Source organism: Nansenia antarctica (assembly GCF_963989245.1).
Source record: "Nansenia antarctica genome assembly, chromosome: 4".
NCBI lineage: Eukaryota > Metazoa > Chordata > Actinopteri > Argentiniformes > Microstomatidae > Nansenia > Nansenia antarctica.
In genome coordinates, this window is record NC_137689.1 from 54,459,172 (window position 1) to 54,479,534 (window position 20,363).

The following is a 20,363-nucleotide window of genomic DNA, read 5'->3' on the forward strand; positions in this document are numbered from 1 at the left end:
TGCGTATTCTTAAAAAAGACTATATTTTTCTGTGTGTCCGCTTTGACTGTGAAAATATGTACTTCACACATAACAGGATTATAGTTGATCCGGAGCAAAGCTCCTCTGCTTATGGTAGAGGAGGGATTGGATATAAGTACAAGAGGAAAAAGGAGCTGCTAAGTCACTGAGGTCATTTAGGGGCGATCCCTCTTCCCTGTGAATTTACCTTCATCTTGTCCCCCTGCCTCCCCCTACTGGTTTCAGAAGGGCATTGCACTGACCTCATGAAAGGTGATGGTCAATTCCTCAATTGGGTCAATTCATTGGGTCAGGGATCAGACATGAGACACTATTTCTTTTTTATGTACACAAAATCTTTGCGGGATATTTTGATTAATTTTAGACAAACTCTACAAGAGTGTAACAACTGAAATACCAGTAGGAGCACTCAAGAGCAAAATCACGTAAAAAAAAAAACATACCTCCCTTGAAATGTATTATCTCTGTGGTTTTGAGTAATGGATTCATGCATAGCTCCATGACGACCTACTGTAATATGAATAGCATTGACCAGAAACACCACTGTAGGAAAACAAAGACCCATATAGTCATTATCTCATAATACCATGTCCTGTATAGGTGGGCGAGCCTTCAGATGATGCCTTCATTCCCTTTTACGGGTTTTAGGTGGGGTTTTGTGTACCCCACCTATGGTGCAATTAAATCAAACAAATGATGGTTCCTGATAAAAACCATGCAGAGAAACTGCTTTGTTTGAAATGGAACAGGGTGGTTAATGTTTAGCAGGGGAAACTGGTGCCTGGTTTCAACGCCCCGACAGGCGGTCAGGGATATTGGCAATCCTGTTCTTGTCTGACTGATGTGAATGATGGTTGAAACTTGGGAGTTTTCTTGCTTCTGTCCATAAGAGATCGACCACTCCCTTGAACAACTAACAATACCAACAACATCAACCCTTTTATGCAATGAGATGCTGTGATGTCATGGGGTGACGCATGTTTCCCTAGGCATCATGACAGCTGATTATTTCAGGTCCTTTGCATTCACAAGGTCCTTTGCTTGTTATACTTGTTAGTGTTTTGGGGAAAATGTTTGCACTGCATCAAGTCATTCTGTGTGTGTGCATGTGTGTGTGTGTGTGTGTGTGTGTGTGTGTGTGTGTGTGTGTGTGTGTGTGTGTGTGTGTGTGTGTAAGTGGAGGGGCAGGGGAGTGTGGAGGGTGGAGAGAGTGTGAGTAAGACCTGATTGTCATGGCAAGTGCACCTGTGTTGTGTCGCTAGAGGAATGACATTCCATAGCTGAGTCAGACGGTCGTTGCCACTCCCTCCCAGGGTTTCGGCCGACAGCAGGGCCAATGGGGGTGGGGTCAAATACTTCCCAGGTACAAACACACGTCCCGTTCCTCTTTCCCTCCAACGCACAGCTACAGGTGTGGCTCCCGGCTCAGAGAACACCTAGCAGGATCTCTGCCACGCACCTCATTCAACCTTCAAGTACACACAGGATTACATTAACTAATGACCAGGGAACAGGACATGACATGGGATATCACATAACACTTTGACTGGGGAGGAATTACTACAAGTTGAACAGGTAAGGAGTCGGTGCTTGTTATTGGTGTTGCCATTGTGGAATCCTGAAGTTGTTGATAGTTGTATTGCTGTATTTTCTTTTCTTTTTTAAAGTAAAGGGAGTGTTAATGAGACAGTTGTGATAAAGGAATGAAATAGAGCAGTAAGATGGATCCTAGCACCAACTTAATGGATTGCTTTAAGATCCAAAATTAAGCCTTAGAACAGAAAAAAATTAAGAACTGATGAAACAGTGGGAATGAAAATGAAAAGGGAGAAGTATCCTTTCAGTTTATTGTAGTAATCTGCTTTCTTTCAAAACCATTACTGGAAAAATTCAGCAGTAGTCCAAACACTTTTTCTTTGAGATCTGTTTTTTTGCCCTGCTGTTATGTTAAGCATTTGAATCTGTTTATTGCAGCGATATTTCAGGGAGAAAATATTGTCACCTGGAGAGCAAGCTGTGAGAGTGGAGCTTTCTGCTTAGTTCCTAGACTGACAGATCTGTGTTCCATCGACTCAACCCTCAGCCAACAGCAACATGAATCTGTCCCTTGACAACCCTTATGGCAACGTGACCATTCCCCGAGCCAAGCTGCGCTCAGCAGAGGACAGCACTGTCATCATCAACCCCATGGCCCTGGACACTACCTACAATGGCAACAACTCTCTAAACCCCTACGGAGCCTACAAACCCCAAGGGGACGAGTTACCCCCCGCAGAGTCCAAGGATGGTTCGACCCAAAATTCGGCGGCCCCCACCTACGGCGGGCAGACCTCGTACACAGTGAAGGAGGACACGGAGGAGGTGGGGGGGGGGCGCTGCCCGGCCTGCTGCTACCGCTGCCGACGGAAATGAACCAGAAACCGGTGGTGCTCGGAAACGCCTCAACCGCAATGTCTTCTGGGTAGTCCAAAAAAAGACTCTAAGAATAGACTGAAGAAGACACTGTCCAACTGGTTCAGCCAAAACCATTTCTGGCTGATTGTATTATCTCTATGTTTTGAAGGCTTCATCAAGGGCATTGCTTATATGGTGGTATTCCCAGGCGAACCTTCTTCCAGATTGGATGTTAAAAACCTGGCAGCTGCCATGTGGCAAACTCCCTTTCCAAACAGAAGTTACATCACTTTGTATGCTCACTTCTTTCTTTTGTTGACTGTGCTATATTTAGCTAATGAAAATGTCTTGCTATATTTATACCCTAGCCTAGTACAGTACCTCGCCTTTATGTCTGATATAATTTTTTTGTCAGAGTTTGAATGACGTCAAAAAGGCTTATACCACGATGGGGTGAATGATCACGTACCTACCTATCCGCCTATTTTCAGGGAGTGGTAGAGAGTAAGTCTTTGTATCTCCCTCGACGACGACAAAAGTCCAAGGAATTAGTATGCACATGGCCTTTTCTTCCACTCTCAAACTCAGCCACTCATCACAAAAGGTGCCATTCTAAAGCCTGACAGACCAGGCAGAGCCAGTTGGGGTGAAACTGGAGGAGAGGTAGGCTGAGAGAGTTTGGGTCAGTTTCTATGGGCCTTACTGATCAGTCCAGTCTCCCCACCACCCCGGCCTGTTCTGGCCAGTCTGCCGATGCGTCACAATGCTGCCTTTGTGAGACTGAGCCTCTGAAACCAGGGCACAGGGCCCACTGCCCAGCCCCCAGTCAGCTTTTAGTGCATGCATGTGTGTGTGTAAGACAGCACCCCCACTGTTCCTCATGGCCAAAAAGATAAAGAGAAGCGTGACTGGAAGAGAATTGAAATGCTACAGTAAGGTGGTCATGTTCATGCAGTCTTACAGTGTGTTTGATACTGTACTGTACTGTGGTTTAGCCTTGAACAAATTGACTAACTCTCTGTTCTGCTGTAGAAATAACTCTCTTCCCTAGAGGCGTTAGCACAGAATGAGGTCATCTCAGGGAGAGGTTGTGCCTAAAGGCATCAATGAAGTGACAGTTCGAGAGCCTCTCTCAGGAGGATGGGACAAATAGCGATTTAACAGAGTATGAACTGTTATCATGTCATCAGTGGACCCCCGCCCAGCAAACCTTGGTGGTACATCCCATCCCAGGGCTTAATCCACCACTATCAAATGAATGAACACTGTGTACAGTAGATTTTTTTGTAATGACAAAGTTGTAGACAATATTGAAATAAAGACAAATGTCCGATTTTAAAACGACTTCAAATTATTTTCGTCGAACCGTTGTATTAATTTTGTGCTAATTGTTATCAGACCCAAACATTTTATCTGTGTTTTTAGTGTGTGTTGCTGCAGTCTCTAAGGGTTACACACGCCTCACACACACACACACACACACACACGCACACACAGTCTTATGTCAGTGGCGAGGCAGTCACACGCAGACAACAGTGACGGCAACAACAGAACCGGTTTAGGTTGTGAACTCGCTACTGAGAGTGACAGCTGTGCTGCACTTCCTAGGGAAGCTAAGCTCCCCTCTCCACCCTCCCTCCCTCTCATACACCCTCCCTCCCTCTCTCATACACCGTCCGTCTCCCTCTCATACACCCTCTCTCTCTCATACACCGTCCCTCTCTCTCATACACCCTCCCTCTCTCACACCCTCCCTCTCTCTCTCATACACCCTCTCTCTCTCTCATACACCCTCCCTCCCTCTCTCACACCCTCCCTCTCTCTCTCATACACCCTCTCTCTCTCATACACCCTCCCTCCCTCTCTCACACCCTCCCTCTCTCTCTGATACACCCTCCCTCTCTCTCTGATACACCCTCCCTCCCTCTCATACTTTGACAGCAGCAGACATTGTGCTGTGCTGCTTCCTAAAGCCAGACTGAAGGGGCGATAGGATGTTGTGTGAATCTATGTTGTGTGAATGAGAGAGAGGGAGGGTCGCCCCTTGAGTCTGGCTTTAGGAAGCAGCACAGCACAATGTCTGCTGCTGTCAAAGTGGTTAATGATATTACTGAGGCTTTGGATAAGAAGAATCACTGTGCTGCACTTTTTATCGACTTGTCTAAAGCCTTTGACACCGTCGATCATGCCATCTTATGCCAGCGCCTCTCTGATATTGGGCTGTCCCCTCATGCTGTTGGCTGGTTCTCCAACTACCTGTCACAACGGAAACAGTCTGTGCAGTTTGGTGATCTCTCATCCAACTTGCTCACTGTTTCCAATGGGGTGCCACAGGGTTTGGTCTTGGGGCCAACTCTCTTCACCATTTATATCAATGAAATAGGATTAATCTCTAATGCTGCTGTTCATTTGTATGCGGATGACACAATCTTGTATTGCTTTGCATCCTCTATCAACCGTGCCTTCGAGGCTTTGCAGACTGCTTTTGATGCCCTTCAGTCCCAGCTGTTTCAGCTCAGACTGGTGTTGAATACAGGGAAGACCAAATTCATGCATTTTTCCAATAACAAGCGGGTGCTCTTCCTGACATTGTATCATGTCAGGGTTCACCTATTGAGCTTGTACCAAACTACAAATACCGTGGCATTCAACTGGACGACAGCCTCTCTTTTCAATTGCACATAGACAACCTTCTAAAGAAACTAACATTTAAGCTAAGCTTTTTCTTTAGAAACAAGTATTGTTTCTCAGCTGCTGCAAGAAAACGTCTGGTTGCTGCCACCTTTCTGCCTCTCTTGGACTACGGTGATGTCTTGTACATGAATGCCTCTGCTACCTCTCTTCAACATCTGGATGCAGTTTACCATGGCGCGTTAAGATTAATAACAGGCTGTAAACCCCTTATGCATCACTGTGTGCTATACTCTCTGGTTAACTGGTCATCTCGCTCTATCCGCCGAACCCTTCACTGGTATATTTTCATTTACAAATCCATCCTTGGTCTGCTCCCCTCCTACCTTTCTAACCACCTGTCACGCAAGCAATCCGTCTACGGCCTTCGCACACAGGACATCATCACATACTCCATCCCCTTGGTCCGGACCATGAAAGGCAAAAGGGCGTTCTCATTTGCAGCCCCTTCCTCTTGGAATTCATTACAGCAGAGTCTGAAACTGTCTCAGCTGATCCGTCTTTCCAGTTTCAAGCTCTTGCTGAGAGACATACAGTGCGAGTCCATGATTTGTTCTTGCTATTAAGTTGACCCTCCCTTTTGCCCATTACTGACCCCTCCCTGTCCCTAGATCTTTAGCTGTCTAGTTTTAGGTTTTTGTAGTTTTAGTTTAGTTTTAGATTATCTTAGACTAGTTTTAGTTTTAGACTATGTCGTTTTTAGTTTAGTTTTAGTCTATATTGACGGAAAGTTTAGATTATCTTAGACTATTTTAGACTAGTTTTAGTTTTAGACTATGTAGTTTTTAGTTTAGTTTTTAGACTACCGGTATGTAGGCCAGGTTTTGTATTGTATTTGTTTGTGGTGGATGTTGTATGCCTGTGAACAGGTCACACTTGAAAATGAGCCCTTGGGGCTCAATGTGTTTTTTACCTGTATAAATAAAGGTTAAAAAAATATATATATACACCCTCCCTCCCTCTCATACAGCCACCCTATCAGAAGAGAGATATGAACATGGGAGTGTGATCAGAATCAGAATCAGAATCAGATTTGCTTTTATTAGATCAATGTACGGGTACACAGAGTCAAATTCTTTATTATTGGTTTATTAGACATTGGCATTGCAGCAGAATACAAAATCAATAATAAAATAAGCAGGATCTAAAAATACTAATCAATAATCAACAATAGCAGCATCAATAGTAGCAATAGCTGCAGAATGCTGCAACAATAATAGAATAAAGTAATAGCAGCAGAATGCAAATCAACATATCAACATTATTAATGTAATGAACATTACGGGAAGTTCAAGTAATAGTCAGGTTATGCAAAAAAATGCTGTGCAGATTGCAGTGAGATGTACACATTGTCATACAGTGTGCAATATGGTACAGATATGGAGCAGTACAGAGTTCAAGTAGGTAGTGTTCAAGTAATCAGGTAGTCATATATTATTAATGCAGTGGGGGTGGTACAGTTCTTTGCCTTGTGCCAGTCCCTAGGAGCCTGATGGCTTGGGGGAAATAGCTGTTCGACATCCTCTTTAGCCCCGAGGCTAAATACACCTCTCATACACCCTCTCTCTCTCTCATACACCCTCCCTCCCTCTCTCACACCCTCCCTCTCTCTCTCATACACCCTCTCTCTCTCATACACCCTCCCTCTCTCTCTCATACACCCTCCCTCCCTCTCTCACACCCTCCCTCTCTCTCTGATACACCCTCCCTCCTTCTCATACACCCTCCCTCTCTCTCATACACCCTCCCTCCCTCTCATACACCCTCCCTCTCTCTCATTCACACAACATAGATTCACACAACATCCTATCGCCCCTTCAGTCTGGCTTTAGGAAACGGTACCGTTTCCCTGACGGCAGTAGTTCGAACAATTTCCGATTTAGATGGCTGGGGTCCTTGATAATCCTGAGGGCCTTACTGACACACCGGTCGCTGTAGGTGTCTTGAATGGAGGGATGGAGTGATCTGGGTAATGTTTGAATTAACTGAGACTCACAACTCAAACATGGTTTCTGTTACCTGTTCTCTCAACTGATAGCCATCTATGAACTATAGTCTCTATGAATAGACTATAGTCTCAATGAAAGTCCAAATTGGGTGAAAACTATAGAGTTTCAGATCAGAGACATTACCGGATCAAATGATAGCAACCGATTATGATATTCAAGTATGTAATTCTATACACCTTCAATCAGCTGTTTCCAGGAGAAAACTGACTGGGTTCCTATTGGAGTTGTGAAATGAACATGAAAGAGTGTCCTACTTTTTATTATTATTTTTATTACCCCATTTCAGGTCTAAAGTAACTAACTATCTGTTGACACAAATTCTAATTGTATGAGAGAACATTAAAGCTGTGTAGGAGGATAGGAATGCATCCAAGTCATTTCACAGATCCTTATTTGTCCTAAACTCCCCTGCTAAGAATTGAGTCACAAGCTGCCATAGTGCTAATAACAGGTTTGAGTGCATTGCTTGGAAGGCTGCGTCATAGAAAATGAATGCACCTATTCTGGCTGCAACACTTTCCTACAAAGTTTTGATTATTGGGTGATAGAGTGCTAGAGAACAGTGTTGGTATGGATTTTCTGCTGGCTGAACAGGCTTGGGTGTAAGTTCACAGACTCTGTTTCCTATGATGGATGGGCATAAATTCCTTTCTGTCTAAAAGTAAAAACTGACTGGAATAACTGGCCCTACCTGTGCCCCAGGTAATCAGCCCGCAGCAGGCCACCACCCTTTCACTGGTCAACATTCAAACCAGAGTGTGTTCCTAAGGGGAGGCGCAATGTCCTCTGTGTGTGTGTGTGTGTGTGTGTGTGTGTGTGTGTGTGTGTGTGTGCGTGTGTGCGCGCGTGTGTGTGTGTGTGTATACGTGCGTGCCAATGTGCGTGTGTGAGTGTGTGCGTGTGTGCGTGCGTGTGTGTGTGTGTGTGTGTGTGTGTGTGCTCATCAGTGGCACAAAGAGCAAGAGGCTCTTACAGTATGTAGAGGTGGAAACGTGTGTATCCATGGGAACATATTTCCAAATTTTAATGGCATTCAAAGTTCAAAGGACTAAAAGGTTAAGTGTTTGTCAACAGTAGAACCTTTCTCCCTGTGCCGTTCTGTGTATGTTTGTGTGTGTGTATGTGTGTGTGTGTGTATGTATGTGTGCGCAAGCGTCTGTGTGTGTGAGAGAGTGAGAGAAAGAGAACAATAGAAAGAGTGAGTGGTATGAGTGTTACCTCCCACGGATGGTTGACAGTGTAAACAGAGTTAGGTCATAGCTATAATACCACAGCAAACATCAACCAAGATATGTTTTATTCAGACTTGCAACACCACATAGACTAAGTGGTAGATATTATTTACATTTAAGCGACAGCAGTGTAATTTTAAAAGAATTTAATCTCAACTCAGCCTACAACCCCTGTGATCAATCTCAGTTAATGTGACATTGCCTGGCCGCTAGCTGGCTGGCTGTTTGCTTGTACCGTCAAATGATGTGGCAAGATAACAAGCTGACATTTGCATACACACCATTGAGCCGCATCATCATCACTGCTAAGAGATGCCTGGGACGCTGTCATCAAAGTCCATACTTATCAGCTCCATCAGAGATCCTCAGAGATGTGTGGCTCTATTGTACAGCCGAGTGGATCAGCTGCATTCCAGACTCACTCACACAACCACATACTGTGGCCTATAAGGAAACAACAGTACCGCTTCAGAATGTTTTTTTGGGTTTCAAGAGGATGTGGCGTGTCGGTGTGTCTCAGTAGTTAGTAAATGGCCAATTGAAATGTACTGTAAATACCAAAAAGTGTTGTTCAAACAGGCTTTACATCTGCACACAAAGGACATAATGTGAGCTGGGGTGGGGGGGGGGGGGGGGGTAGTACAATGAGTACAGAGCTGACATGGAAGCAGGATGCAAATGTGTTCATGTAAAATGACAGTATCGAAGACCTCATGTGTGTCAAGTACAAAATGGCCAGTGCAAGATCTGACTCGATCACACAAGGTGAAGGCTCTGTTGGCAGGAAAAGAAGTGATTGATGATCTCAGGACGCCACAGCACCTAGTCTGGCCTGCTCACACCAACAAAATGTCCTCTGTTGTCCCACTGTAGACACTCAGCTCCTGTAGACACTCAGCTCCTGTAGACACTCAGCTCAGGCCCGGCCCATGGACTTTGGTGACCCTAAGCAAGATTTTGAATGTGGCCCCCCCTGCCACGTTTCGTAGACGGTGTGGCGGGGTGGGGGGTATGCTAGCAGACATTTCAATTGACGGGTGTTTTGTCAATGGGGGTAGCAGAGCTTTTGATTGACGGGTGGTAGCTTGCGCTAAATCGACGGCAAAAGTGTGGCCCCCTCTAGCGGTTGTGACCCTAAAAGCAACCGCATAGACTGCTTATGCTAGCGGCCGGCCCTGACTCAGCTCTTGTAGACACTTAGCTCCACCAACCGAGCGCCTAGACCAACTACAACATTGCCTGGCCCGCCCACACCAACGTGACCTCCACCTGGCTGCACCGTCTCTGGCTGGACAGCTCTCTGTTGTCTCACTGTAGCTCCACCCAGTTCCACAAACCTCCATAGGAACCCAGACCAACAACGACACTGCCCCACTCACACACACCCGGCGCCTCTTCCTCCCGGGGCTCTCAGACAGTGGCATGGGGGGCGGGAGTGGACTGTTAAGTAGGTCACAGCTAATGGAGAGCTGCTGACCTGATAGGGGCCTAAAAAACTGGAAATAAAACAGGCTTATATAGAAAAGCTCCTTCAACCAGTTGAACCAGTGACTGTGACTGAACTGACGCTTCATTATGCAGCAACTCAGCATTTACAGAAGAGTGCAAAGGCTGGGAAATCACTGTTTGCATAACATTACCATCAGTTGTCTTCCTCCACACTGCCCTACTCATCAGACCTGTTTCACGGTGGAAAAGGATCCTCCAATTCCACAACCAATTTGAACTTCGCTAAACTACATTTTAACATGTTGCAAATGACAGTCTTGGAGAAGACGGGGGGGAATATTCTCCCAGTTCTCAGAACATCCCTACCCCTACTACTGTCCACCACCCTGAACAGACTGCCTGTTCTCTGCTGCCACCTAGTGGCTCTGATAACACACAACACCACAGCATACAGTAATAGTACATCTATTTACAGTCGTTTTCAACTTTCAGACAGATGTTAGACAGCATAAAGGAAGTCTGAAGAAACATATTCAAAAGCTATAAGGGTAAATATCTCTCCACTGCTGGCTTGTTATGTAGTGAAGTTGCATTAGGATCCCTTTAGTAGTGCTTTATATGGACTGTCTTATGGTCTTATGAGCGGCCCACAGTGCTGACAGACAGTTCAGGCCTCTCTCCTGTGAGTGCTGCTGGATGGTGGTAGATTGAGAGTGTACGGTTTCTGAACGTCTATTGTTGCCAGCGTAAGCTGATCCGCTGCCTGCTCCCTCTAAACGGGAACGTGAGCCTGGTTCGCCTTTCACCACCAGGTCAGACTGTTGGGATACTCACAACAAGTGGGAGGTGGGTGGAAAAGGGAGAAATGGTGTACTGCTGACACAACCAGCCATCCAAGACTGTGTGTGTGTGTGTGTGTGTGTGTGTGAGTGTGTGTGTGTAGGTGCGTATGCTTGTGCTTGTGTGTGTGTGTGTGTGTGTGTGTGTGTGTGCGTACGCTCGTGCTTGTGTGTGTGTGTGTGTGTGTGTATGTGCGTACGTACGCTCGTGCTTGTGTGTGTGTGTGTGTGTGTGTCCAGGGATCAGGATAATGAAAGCTCACTCTCTGAGAACCTCGCTGTTTTTCTCTGCCCTCTTTAATATGTAACACGCTCCTTTGACAGGCCTATGAACAGGAGTTCACAGGGACGGGCAGCCTGAAATATTAAAGGGCCTGAGGAGACTTTGCATGTGCACACATTGTCTGCCCTTCATTAGAGTGGAGCTCCTGTGGAAGAGGAGCAGCGGGGGACACAAAGGGAGGACCTCCCCTCAGGGGACAGTAGGGACAGACAGCAACATGTACAGGTGCTCTCTCCATCTCTCTCTCTCTCTCCTGACTCATAGTATAGTGCACATACTGTAGTAACACTAGTGTTCATTATTATGACAAACTACAGAGGAGTACTACTACCTAAGGAGGCTGTTCCTGCCCTGGAACTGATCAACAGATGTGGATGTGACTTTGAAAACAAGTAACCATGGCAGGAATCCAAAGAGCAACTAAGGACCGTTAGCTTTAGAGGACTCAACTCAAAAGGTAAAAGAAATGAAGAAATACATTTTTTTTTTTAAACAAACAACAGGTACATAAAGCTACAGGTAGATAGCTTAGGTACAAGTACAATGTACTGTCTTCCATACCTGCTCAAAGTCAAGAGATGAGAGATGATCTTCATCTTAAAGGACCATTTATAACAGGTAATAGCACCTGACACTGACAGTAAATGTAATCTAGTGACTCTCTGTTCCAGTTTCCTCACTGACTTGGTTTTATTATGTATGGCCAAACACATTATATATGGGAGCGTACAGACAGATGAATACATTTGGCAGTACTTCAACTAAATGAATGTTCTGAAATTAATAAGGAATATGAATAAATGAATCATACCAATACTATAAGACACAGACAGTAGACAGGGAGAGGCACCTCCAGATAGCCATCTGACCTGTTCAATGACACAGTTCCTGCCAGTAAATAGATACTGTATCTCTGTCTCTGTTTACAGGATCAACCAACCAGTTATGTTGAATCACCCTTTGGAAGAGACTGACTGATCAGATAATGGTCTTATTATAGACGTCCAGAGCTGACATCAAATATGTGCGTGTGAAATACTTTGTTTATCATAGCTTATGTTTGCTTTTGATAAATAATCAGTTATATTCCTCTATCTTCTTTTCTAAGTTCTCTCCCTAAGTTAATCAACTGTTACTTTCTCAATTGATGACTGAAATAACTCATGCTCAAGCTCATTGAATGTGGTGGTGTGGTGTATACAGGATGGCTGAGGAAGAGGAAGCCCCCCCCCTTCCTGAGACGCCTAAGCCGGCCCCAACCGCAACCCCAGAGACACCAACAGGGGGCGATGTGGAGGCGGGAGCCCAGCCATTCAGAGACAGCCGTAAACTAGACTGCATCATCTGTTACTGTGCCTTCAACCTGAACGATAGGCTGCCACGCAAGCTTTACTGCGGGCACACTTTCTGCCAGGCCTGCCTGCGCCGGCTGGACACCATCATCAATGATCAGGTGGGTCTGTCCCAACTCTGATCTCAATACAGGCAACATCTATACTCTCCCCCGTACTAACAAACTATCTTTAATAGAATATCTTTTGGGTTTTGGACCACTTTCAAGTTGGAAACCCTGCTGCAATTTGACAAACTATGAATTCACCCCAAACTCACCTGACTATCAATGAATTCCCACCATATCCTCAGGTGGACGGCAGTTTTGATTCAAAGATAGTTTCTGTCAGACCTTTTGAAGGTGCGTTTGGCATAATGCCCAACCCTGCCTTGCCCTCTCTCCCATCCCCAGCAGATGTGGATCCCCTGTCCACAGTGCCGGCAGAACACCCCCCTGCCACGCGGGGGCGCTACAGCCCTCGACCTGGACCTGGCAGCCTTCCTGGGGGTCAAGGCTGAGATGGACAACCAGAGGAGCAGCCCCCGGCCAAGGGGATCCGCCAAGCTGGAGCAGAAGCCCTCCTTTGGGAAGCAGTCCATCATAGAGCAGCCTCCAGGGTCCACCTGGGCCCACGGCGGCCTGGCTGAACCTCGCTTCCACAGGAGCCCCTGCTGCCAACGCTGCCTCTTCTGCTGCTGGTGGTGCTGTTAGGCTGCTCATAGGCTTGAGTCACACTACAGAGCTGAACTGAGCTAACCCGAGCTGAGCTATCCTGAGCTGGCCTGGTTATGCATAGTTGCTGTAACAGTGCTGGAAATGATTTATGATGAAATGATTTAGCACAGTATGGTTCGGCCCTGTAACGTATAAAGACGCTAGTCTACATCAGTGCTCTTATCACTTATACAGACACCTGAGAGGTCAGGAGGAACCCTGTTGTGCGGAGAAAGGGATGACTGCAGGTGTCTGTGTCATGTCTTCATGATTGGAGGACATGGGACAGAACATTTCAGCACCTACAAATGGAGGCTTGATATTGACTTTAATGAACTCTAATGTTCCTCATGTCTCATAGACCAACATACTATCCATCTGAGAGGATCCTCTACTCTAGAACAACCATGTACCGTATGCACTTGTTGATTCAGAACAATATACAGTATTAGTGTATGTATGAAACCATATAGTCATCATGTGCAATGTGGTACATCACATTAGTCTAAGACATCGGGTTTATGTTTTTTCTTTATTAAAAACAAGAAAAAAGGGCAATTGAAGTGACACCAGCTGACTATGTTGACTAAAACATGTTACAAAAAAAATAACAAGAGAATATCAGTCCACAACTTCAAAGATGCAGACAACATTGTAAGGTTGACACTCAAATAACCACTGAATCATACTGTCATACAGACAAGATGTCAATTCAGAAATATCTATTCTAGATTGTTCCAGGGTTTCATTCAAATCCATTCATCATGTAAAAGCACATGTTTAATGGTGCATTCAAGTGCTTCTGGGAAGCTTTGAGCTTCCCAAGAAGATTCAGTATAGGATTGTATGGAGAGCTCCCTAAAGGCTACTTCTGACATAGCACAGAGTGGGAAAACAGAGATCTCAGAGGCAAAAAGTCCAAAATGTCCACGTTTCCTATATCCCAGGAGCACTCGAATGCAGCATAAATCCTCAGTCCTCCCAGCTCAACAGTGTTCCCTGAGGGATCCCTCGCCCCCTCATTCTTACTCTGCCATCCAGAGCTTGAAGGTGCGGTCGTAGGAGCAAGTGGCGATAAGCTGCCCATCGTTAGACACGTCCACGCCCATCACCTTGCCCTCGTGTCCAGCCAGCGTCTTTAGGGGAGACCAGCCCGGGTGGGTCCACACCTTGGCCATGTTGTCATAGGCGCCGGTCAGCAGGTAGTGACCATCAGTAGCTATATGTGTGAGAGATGGAGAGAAAGGGTCAAAACAATCAAATGAATAAATAAATAAAAGATTTTCCACTCTGTTTTATTCCCAGAACATGCTCTAAATTGTGCTATCTATATGTGATATAGTTGATACAAACATAGAGATTGCGTCATTTGGTTATGAAACACCTATCTGTAGATAACATGTTTTTTGTTTTGTACACAAACACAACATCAGCTCTAATGTGTCTTAGAGCCTGTTGTTGCATCTGCCTCATTTTCATTTGGGAGGTTATAACCAGTTAGAACAGCACATATGAAGCTGCTAAACCTTCTCAATCCTCCACACAATCAACAAAAGGGGAACCCATAAGCCATTGTTGAACAACACTCACGCTGGAATTTGACTGAGGACACCAGGTTCTGATGAGCAGGGATGGTATAGATGCACTTCCTATTGCGAAGGTCCCACACCTTACAGGTGTTGTCTCCACTTCCGGTGGCTACGCTGAAGCTAAAGAGAAGAAGAGAAGATGCTTTAATTCAACACTTACAAAACGTACTCCTTAAGAGTAATTATTCATGGTCACCTATCCTTATTTATAGGATATTCTAAATCTTTCCTCCATGACATTCATACCCATTGGGAGAGAAGTTGATGCTGTAGATCTCTTTGAGGTGGCCCTCCAGGAACATTATACAACGACCCGTCCGAAGGTCCCAAATCCGGCCAAATGAATCCAGACCCCTGAGAATATTCCAGAGAGAGAAGTCAACCAACAGTCTCAATGCTGAGAGACGTTTAATACAGACACCAGCGATGGTCGCATATTCCAGTTGTGCAAATGCACATCAAGCAGAGCAGCGATCATGAGCTGTGTAGTAGAATGAGATCACTTTACACAGACAGGTTGGGCAGTAAGTATGTCTATGGCAGTTTATGACAGTTTTCATGAGGGGACATGAAGGCATCCCCGCATGGTTCAGAATCAGCCACCACTGAGAATAGTTCCACACCGCTATCCGTGCCATCCGAACCTAATTTTGAACCAGCCGGCGCATTCAGACCGTAAATAAATTGGTTCGGAACCTGAAAAGTTGGTTCGCAGCTGGTACCAGAAAATGGTGGTTCACAGCGGGAACCAAAAACTAGAACCGAGACATCGTCAGTGGGTGTGTCATATTCTAGGCTGTGAAGACTAGCAAGAAGGAAGGAGACAAAATGTAGGAGGAAGGAGACAAAAATCTAATCTTAATCTAATCATTAATGATCAAGTTTCATCATTCTCTCTATCTTCCTCATATGCTCAGCACACACACACACACACACACACACACACACACACACACACACACACACACTATGAGAGTCTCTTTGTTCTACCGGGCCCTTTAATGAAGGCCCATAGATGTCATGTTAATTAAACACAGAAGAACCGGCCCATTGTTTAATCACAGCACCCATCCCCTCTGTGGGACAAATACAAACCTGTTCCTCTATGACCCCACAGCTCCCAATTATGGACTCAAATTCCCCGTTCTAGTTATTTTTTAGGTTTTTGGAGACACAGCGACCTCAGATTTATAGTAGTATGGTCATAGATGTAGAAACAATGGTGTCAGAGAGGGAGGGCATCTTACCCAGTCCCTGCTAGGGAGCCATCACGGTGGAAGTCCAGGTCGTGGACTCCCTTACTGTGGCCCTCCTGGTGCAAGATCTCTTCTTGGGCCTCCAGGTCCCACAGCCTCCATGAGTTATCATAACTGAGGGGGACATGAGGAAGGGGGAGGGAAAGAGAGAGAGAGAGAGAGAGAGAGAGAGAGAGAGAGAGAGGAGAGAGAGACAGATAATATCAAAGATAGAAGTAAGACTCCAATAGCATTTCAGATCAAACAAACTGGAGCTTCCACTTGATTGAAAAAAGCCTGACTAAACCAGACAGTTTTGTTCATCTTTTTATCTATGTGTTTGGACCAGCATGTTTGGCTCATCAATAGTCACAGATGGGGAGTAACACCCCCCCCCCCACCCCCGCCCATCATCGAACTGCCTGACTTCACTTACCAGGTGGTGCCCAGGAAGCGTCCAGAGGGGTGCCAGGCCACACGCGCCACCCTACTGGAGTGGCCCTCGATGTCAGCCACCGGCTCATCACTAGAGAGAGACATATGCAGGATATGGGGGTTATTTTGGTCAGAATAGATCTTTAGATTTATGCCACCAAACATTCATACTCCAAAGAGGCTACACATACTAGTAAACAAAGTTGATACATAACCTCTATACACACTATGGAAGTCATTAAGTGCAGAATGTACCGGTAAGCATAACTGAGACACTTTTCACCTTTGGAGACGGGTTGGACTGGTAGTTAATTAAGGCAAGTATGATATGGACTGTTGAGCCATGGTTACATAGTTTGCCGGGAACCAGTTATGTTTACATTCTGTAGTTTTTGGACTTTCATAGCGTATTATGTCCAAAAACATTGATAGCTGGTTATGAAATACTCATCTGTAGATAATACCTGTCGTATTTGATTTTGTACACAAACACAACATCAGCTCTAATGTGTCTCATAGAGCCTGTTGTTGCATCTGCCTCATTTTCATTTGGGAGGTTATAACCAGTTAGAACAGCACATATGAAGCTGCTAAACCTTCTCAATCCTCCACACAATCAACAAAGGGGAACCCATAGGTCATTATAATGATGTAGGACGTTTGTGCCAGTGCTAATGTACCTAAATCACCACCACTACCATGACCGTCATTCACCACCACACTTCCCCAAAATTAAATTAAGCAACTCACTATACTGGAGACTAATACTTATTTTATTTTATTTAATTAATGAAAGCAGAGGAACAGCTGGAAACCGTTGAGTGACCAATAGAAAGAGATACCTAGCGGGACACAAGGCTGAGCTCACCTATCCAGACTCCAGAGTTTGACGGAGCCATCCACAGAACAGGAGACCATGTTAACATCAGAGTTCTCTAAAGTCAGAGTGGCCTGCGGGTGGAAGCAGATGGCCCCCACGTTGGAGCTGTGGCCTGAGAGGGAGGGGATCAGAACACAAGCGGTAGAAGAAGGTCTTGAGGCCGGAAATGACTTGCAATTATCAGGCACTACAGTAGTTTGGGCAAATAAGAAAGGTGTGGGGATGAGAAAGACTTTAGAGATTATTCTTACCTCGAAGAGTACGCACAAGGCTGCACTCTGGGACCGACCAGAGTTTACACAGGCCACTCCTAGGGAGAAAGAAAAGGAAAGTGAAGAGAATTAAGAAGATCATAGAGATTGAAGATCATAGAGACTGAAGAACAGCTTCTACCACAGGGCCGTCCAGGCCCTGAACACAGCAAAGACCTAAGTTCTGGGCCCTGGACAGTCTGGACGGATTGATGGCAGCTGCTGGCCTGAAAATCAGGTGTAGTGCTGCTGAGGCACAAACATGTACATTTCAAGCCTGCAAACTGTGACACTTTAAACAAATGTGAAATAATACTATTGTGCAATATGACAACCCTAGTTGTCTATCTGTACAGTATAGTACAGTGGATAGTGTACATAGCCTTTATTTATGTAAACCACCTCCTTCCCTTCTTGTGATTTTTTAAAAAGTTTTTTTTTTTTTTTCCTTTCCTAACACCAGGGGAGCCACCCCTCCTAAATTTCGTTGTTTGGTACCTGTACTGTAGCAATGACAATAAAGTCCATTCATTCATTCATTCATTCATTCATTCATTCATTCATTCATATGGGCACTGAAGGTAGAGACTGGGGTACTCACCAGGATCCAGTCACCAGCATTTTGGAGTTGGGGCTGAACTGGCAGTAAGATATGGGCCTGTCATCGCCGATCTGACTGCAGAAATTATTCAGGTTCTGGATGGGCAGAGAGAAATAAGATCATTCTACACTCTAAAGTTTCCCTTAGAACAAGACAGTTGCTTGGATGACGGGTGATTTTGGTTGCTTTGATGCAGGACCTACCCTAAGGTTCTTGTGTTGTTCCTGGGTTCGGACTGTTTGTGTAGATTCTGGAATCTCCCTGTGAGCTCGGGCCTCATCTAATCTCTTTATAGCCCTGTTGACACACAACACAACAAGCTACTTTCCATTGACACAACACAACAAGCGAGTTCCTGTCAACCATCGAAGGCATCATAGTTATCGTCACTGTGACTAATAAGGTTCTCAATCAGGCTATACCTGGGCAGAGAGTATCGAGCCAACCAGAGCCTTGCGTCCTTCAGGGTCGACGGACCCTCGTGGTACCACGTCTGCTGACACTGAAAAAGGGACAGAGGAAAAGTCTGAGCACAGCGCCACACGAGTGGAGGGTGGAAGAAACTGTAAACAATTGAGCAAGAGAATGATGAGATTGGAGAGTCACGCCTCATACCTCCTCTTGGGAACGCTTGGATTTGTCGTCCTCCTTCCTAGATTTCTTCAGCGCATCTGGGCCCACGACGGACAGGATTTTCCTCAGCCTGGAAAGGAGAGAAGGAGTGAGAATAGGAGTGGGTGAGGAAAAGAGTGGGGCAGCAAACCGAGGTAAGGTTCAAAAGGGAACAGCAAAACTGCTCGGCGGATGACAATTGTTCATTACAATAATCCTTTTGTCGTTTTTTCCATTTTGTACACAAACACAACATCAGCTCTAATGTGTCTTAGAGCCTGTTGTTGCATCTGCCTCATTTTCATTTGGGAGGTTATAACCAGTTAGAACAGCACATATGAAGCTGCTAAACCTTCTCAGTCCTCCAAATGAGCAACATAGGGGAAGCCCATAAGTCATTATCTAAGCCATAACAGTTGAATTTTAATAGGTTTCGTAAAAGGCGATATTAATGGGTCACAGATTTTAGTTCATGTCATCAGAATCACACGCCTGTCACACACCTCTCTCGTCTTTCCGCAGGCCCTTCGCCAAAGATTATGATTGGCTCCCCAAGAGCCCGTAAGCAGGCTTTGACCTCTGCGTCATCCGTGGACACGGTGATCTGTCTTGCTCTCTTTCTGCGCTCAAAATCGGCCAGCACCTCCAACTGTCGCTCACTCACGTGTTCTTCAAGCTCGAGGGACTCACCTGAGGGAGGTGAGAAACGAGAGATAGTTAAACATTTCAAGGGACTCAGTCGTGCTGTGTGTGTGTGTGTGTACATTCTATACAAACATAGATCAACACTCAACAACTGCTGTAGAAGGATGGGGTCTGTTGGGAGGTCAACTGAGTTATGACTTAAGCCACCCTGGTGAGCTACGGTGACAAGTGGTCTCAAACATACAGTAGAGCATGTCTTGACTTTAGCAACCATAATCCTTGTTTCTAAGCAGTTTGATAAGTCGTCAGTGGCTGTGATTGGCATACTGACCACTCGAGATGTTGATGTTGCCAGCCTCGATTCCTGCTTTGACAGCATCTTTCCCGGCCCCTGTGGCCTCACGGCGTAACCTCTCCCGCTCCTTCTCCTCCAGACTTCCATAGAAGATCCTGGACCTCTTCACCAGCGGCGGGGCGTCATCGTCGTCCGACATCTCTGACCTGACCTGTAGGAGCCAAACAGTAACAAATGAAGTTTAGGAATGCTGCTGCAATAGTGCACTGGACATAGGGGTAGTGGATAGTGAGTTGGACTTGTGATCGGAAGGTTGTGAGTTCAAATCCCGCCTGAAACCACACCACTACTAGTGTGCCCTTGAGTAAGGCCGCTTTGGATTAAAAGCGTCTGCTAAATGGCAAAATTCTTATTATTAATTATTACATAGCATATTTTATTTGTGTCCCATTGAGACCACAGACGTTTACATGGGTGCCCTGCACACACATCTTATAATGCTACATAATACACATACATAATAAAAGACAATCAAGAAAAAACGAAAATGTTTCAATGTAGTCCTCCTAGGTGCTAAGTTAACCCATGCATGGATGTCGAGTCCCTGCCTGTTGCCTCCTTTGGGTATCTAGCTATGCTAAGTTAGCTAGCTAGCCATACACAAATCAAGAGCACGTCTACACATAAACTTCCACACAAACATTAAGACAAGCCAGGGAAGCGACCGGCCAGATCAAACCAAACGTCAGAACAGAATGAAGTTTATGTACCTGTATTAAAAGGCAGTGGCTACAACTTGCAACCAAAACAACCAGACAACCGCGTTGTTTCTTCGTATGTGTGTCCAGGAAGTTG

General features: G+C 45.4%; 2 protein-coding genes across 2 annotated transcripts; one reads left to right on the plus strand and one right to left on the minus strand.

Annotated features, from left to right (window-relative positions):
* Positions 1 to 12,122: 12,122 nt before the first annotated feature.
* On the plus strand, positions 12,123 to 12,962 carry rnf224 (ring finger protein 224; the record flags this gene model as incomplete). The annotated part of the gene is made up of 2 exons (XM_080529457.1): positions 12,123 to 12,371; positions 12,663 to 12,962. The coding sequence occupies 2 exons, from the start codon at positions 12,123 to 12,125 to the stop codon at positions 12,960 to 12,962; spliced, it is 549 nt and encodes a 182-aa protein (XP_080385583.1).
* Positions 12,963 to 13,522: 560 nt separating this feature from the next.
* prpf4 (pre-mRNA splicing tri-snRNP complex factor PRPF4) lies at positions 13,523 to 20,358 on the minus strand. The gene is made up of 14 exons (XM_080528484.1): positions 20,279 to 20,358; positions 19,545 to 19,719; positions 19,072 to 19,258; positions 18,572 to 18,659; positions 18,379 to 18,458; positions 18,160 to 18,253; positions 17,957 to 18,051; positions 17,356 to 17,414; positions 17,093 to 17,216; positions 16,226 to 16,315; positions 15,802 to 15,924; positions 14,801 to 14,908; positions 14,556 to 14,674; positions 13,523 to 14,184 (listed from the first exon to the last, which is right to left on the minus strand). The coding sequence occupies exons 2-14, from the start codon at positions 19,705 to 19,707 to the stop codon at positions 13,991 to 13,993; spliced, it is 1,524 nt and encodes a 507-aa protein (XP_080384610.1). The 5' UTR covers positions 19,708 to 19,719; positions 20,279 to 20,358; the 3' UTR covers positions 13,523 to 13,990.
* Positions 20,359 to 20,363: the final 5 nt, after the last annotated feature.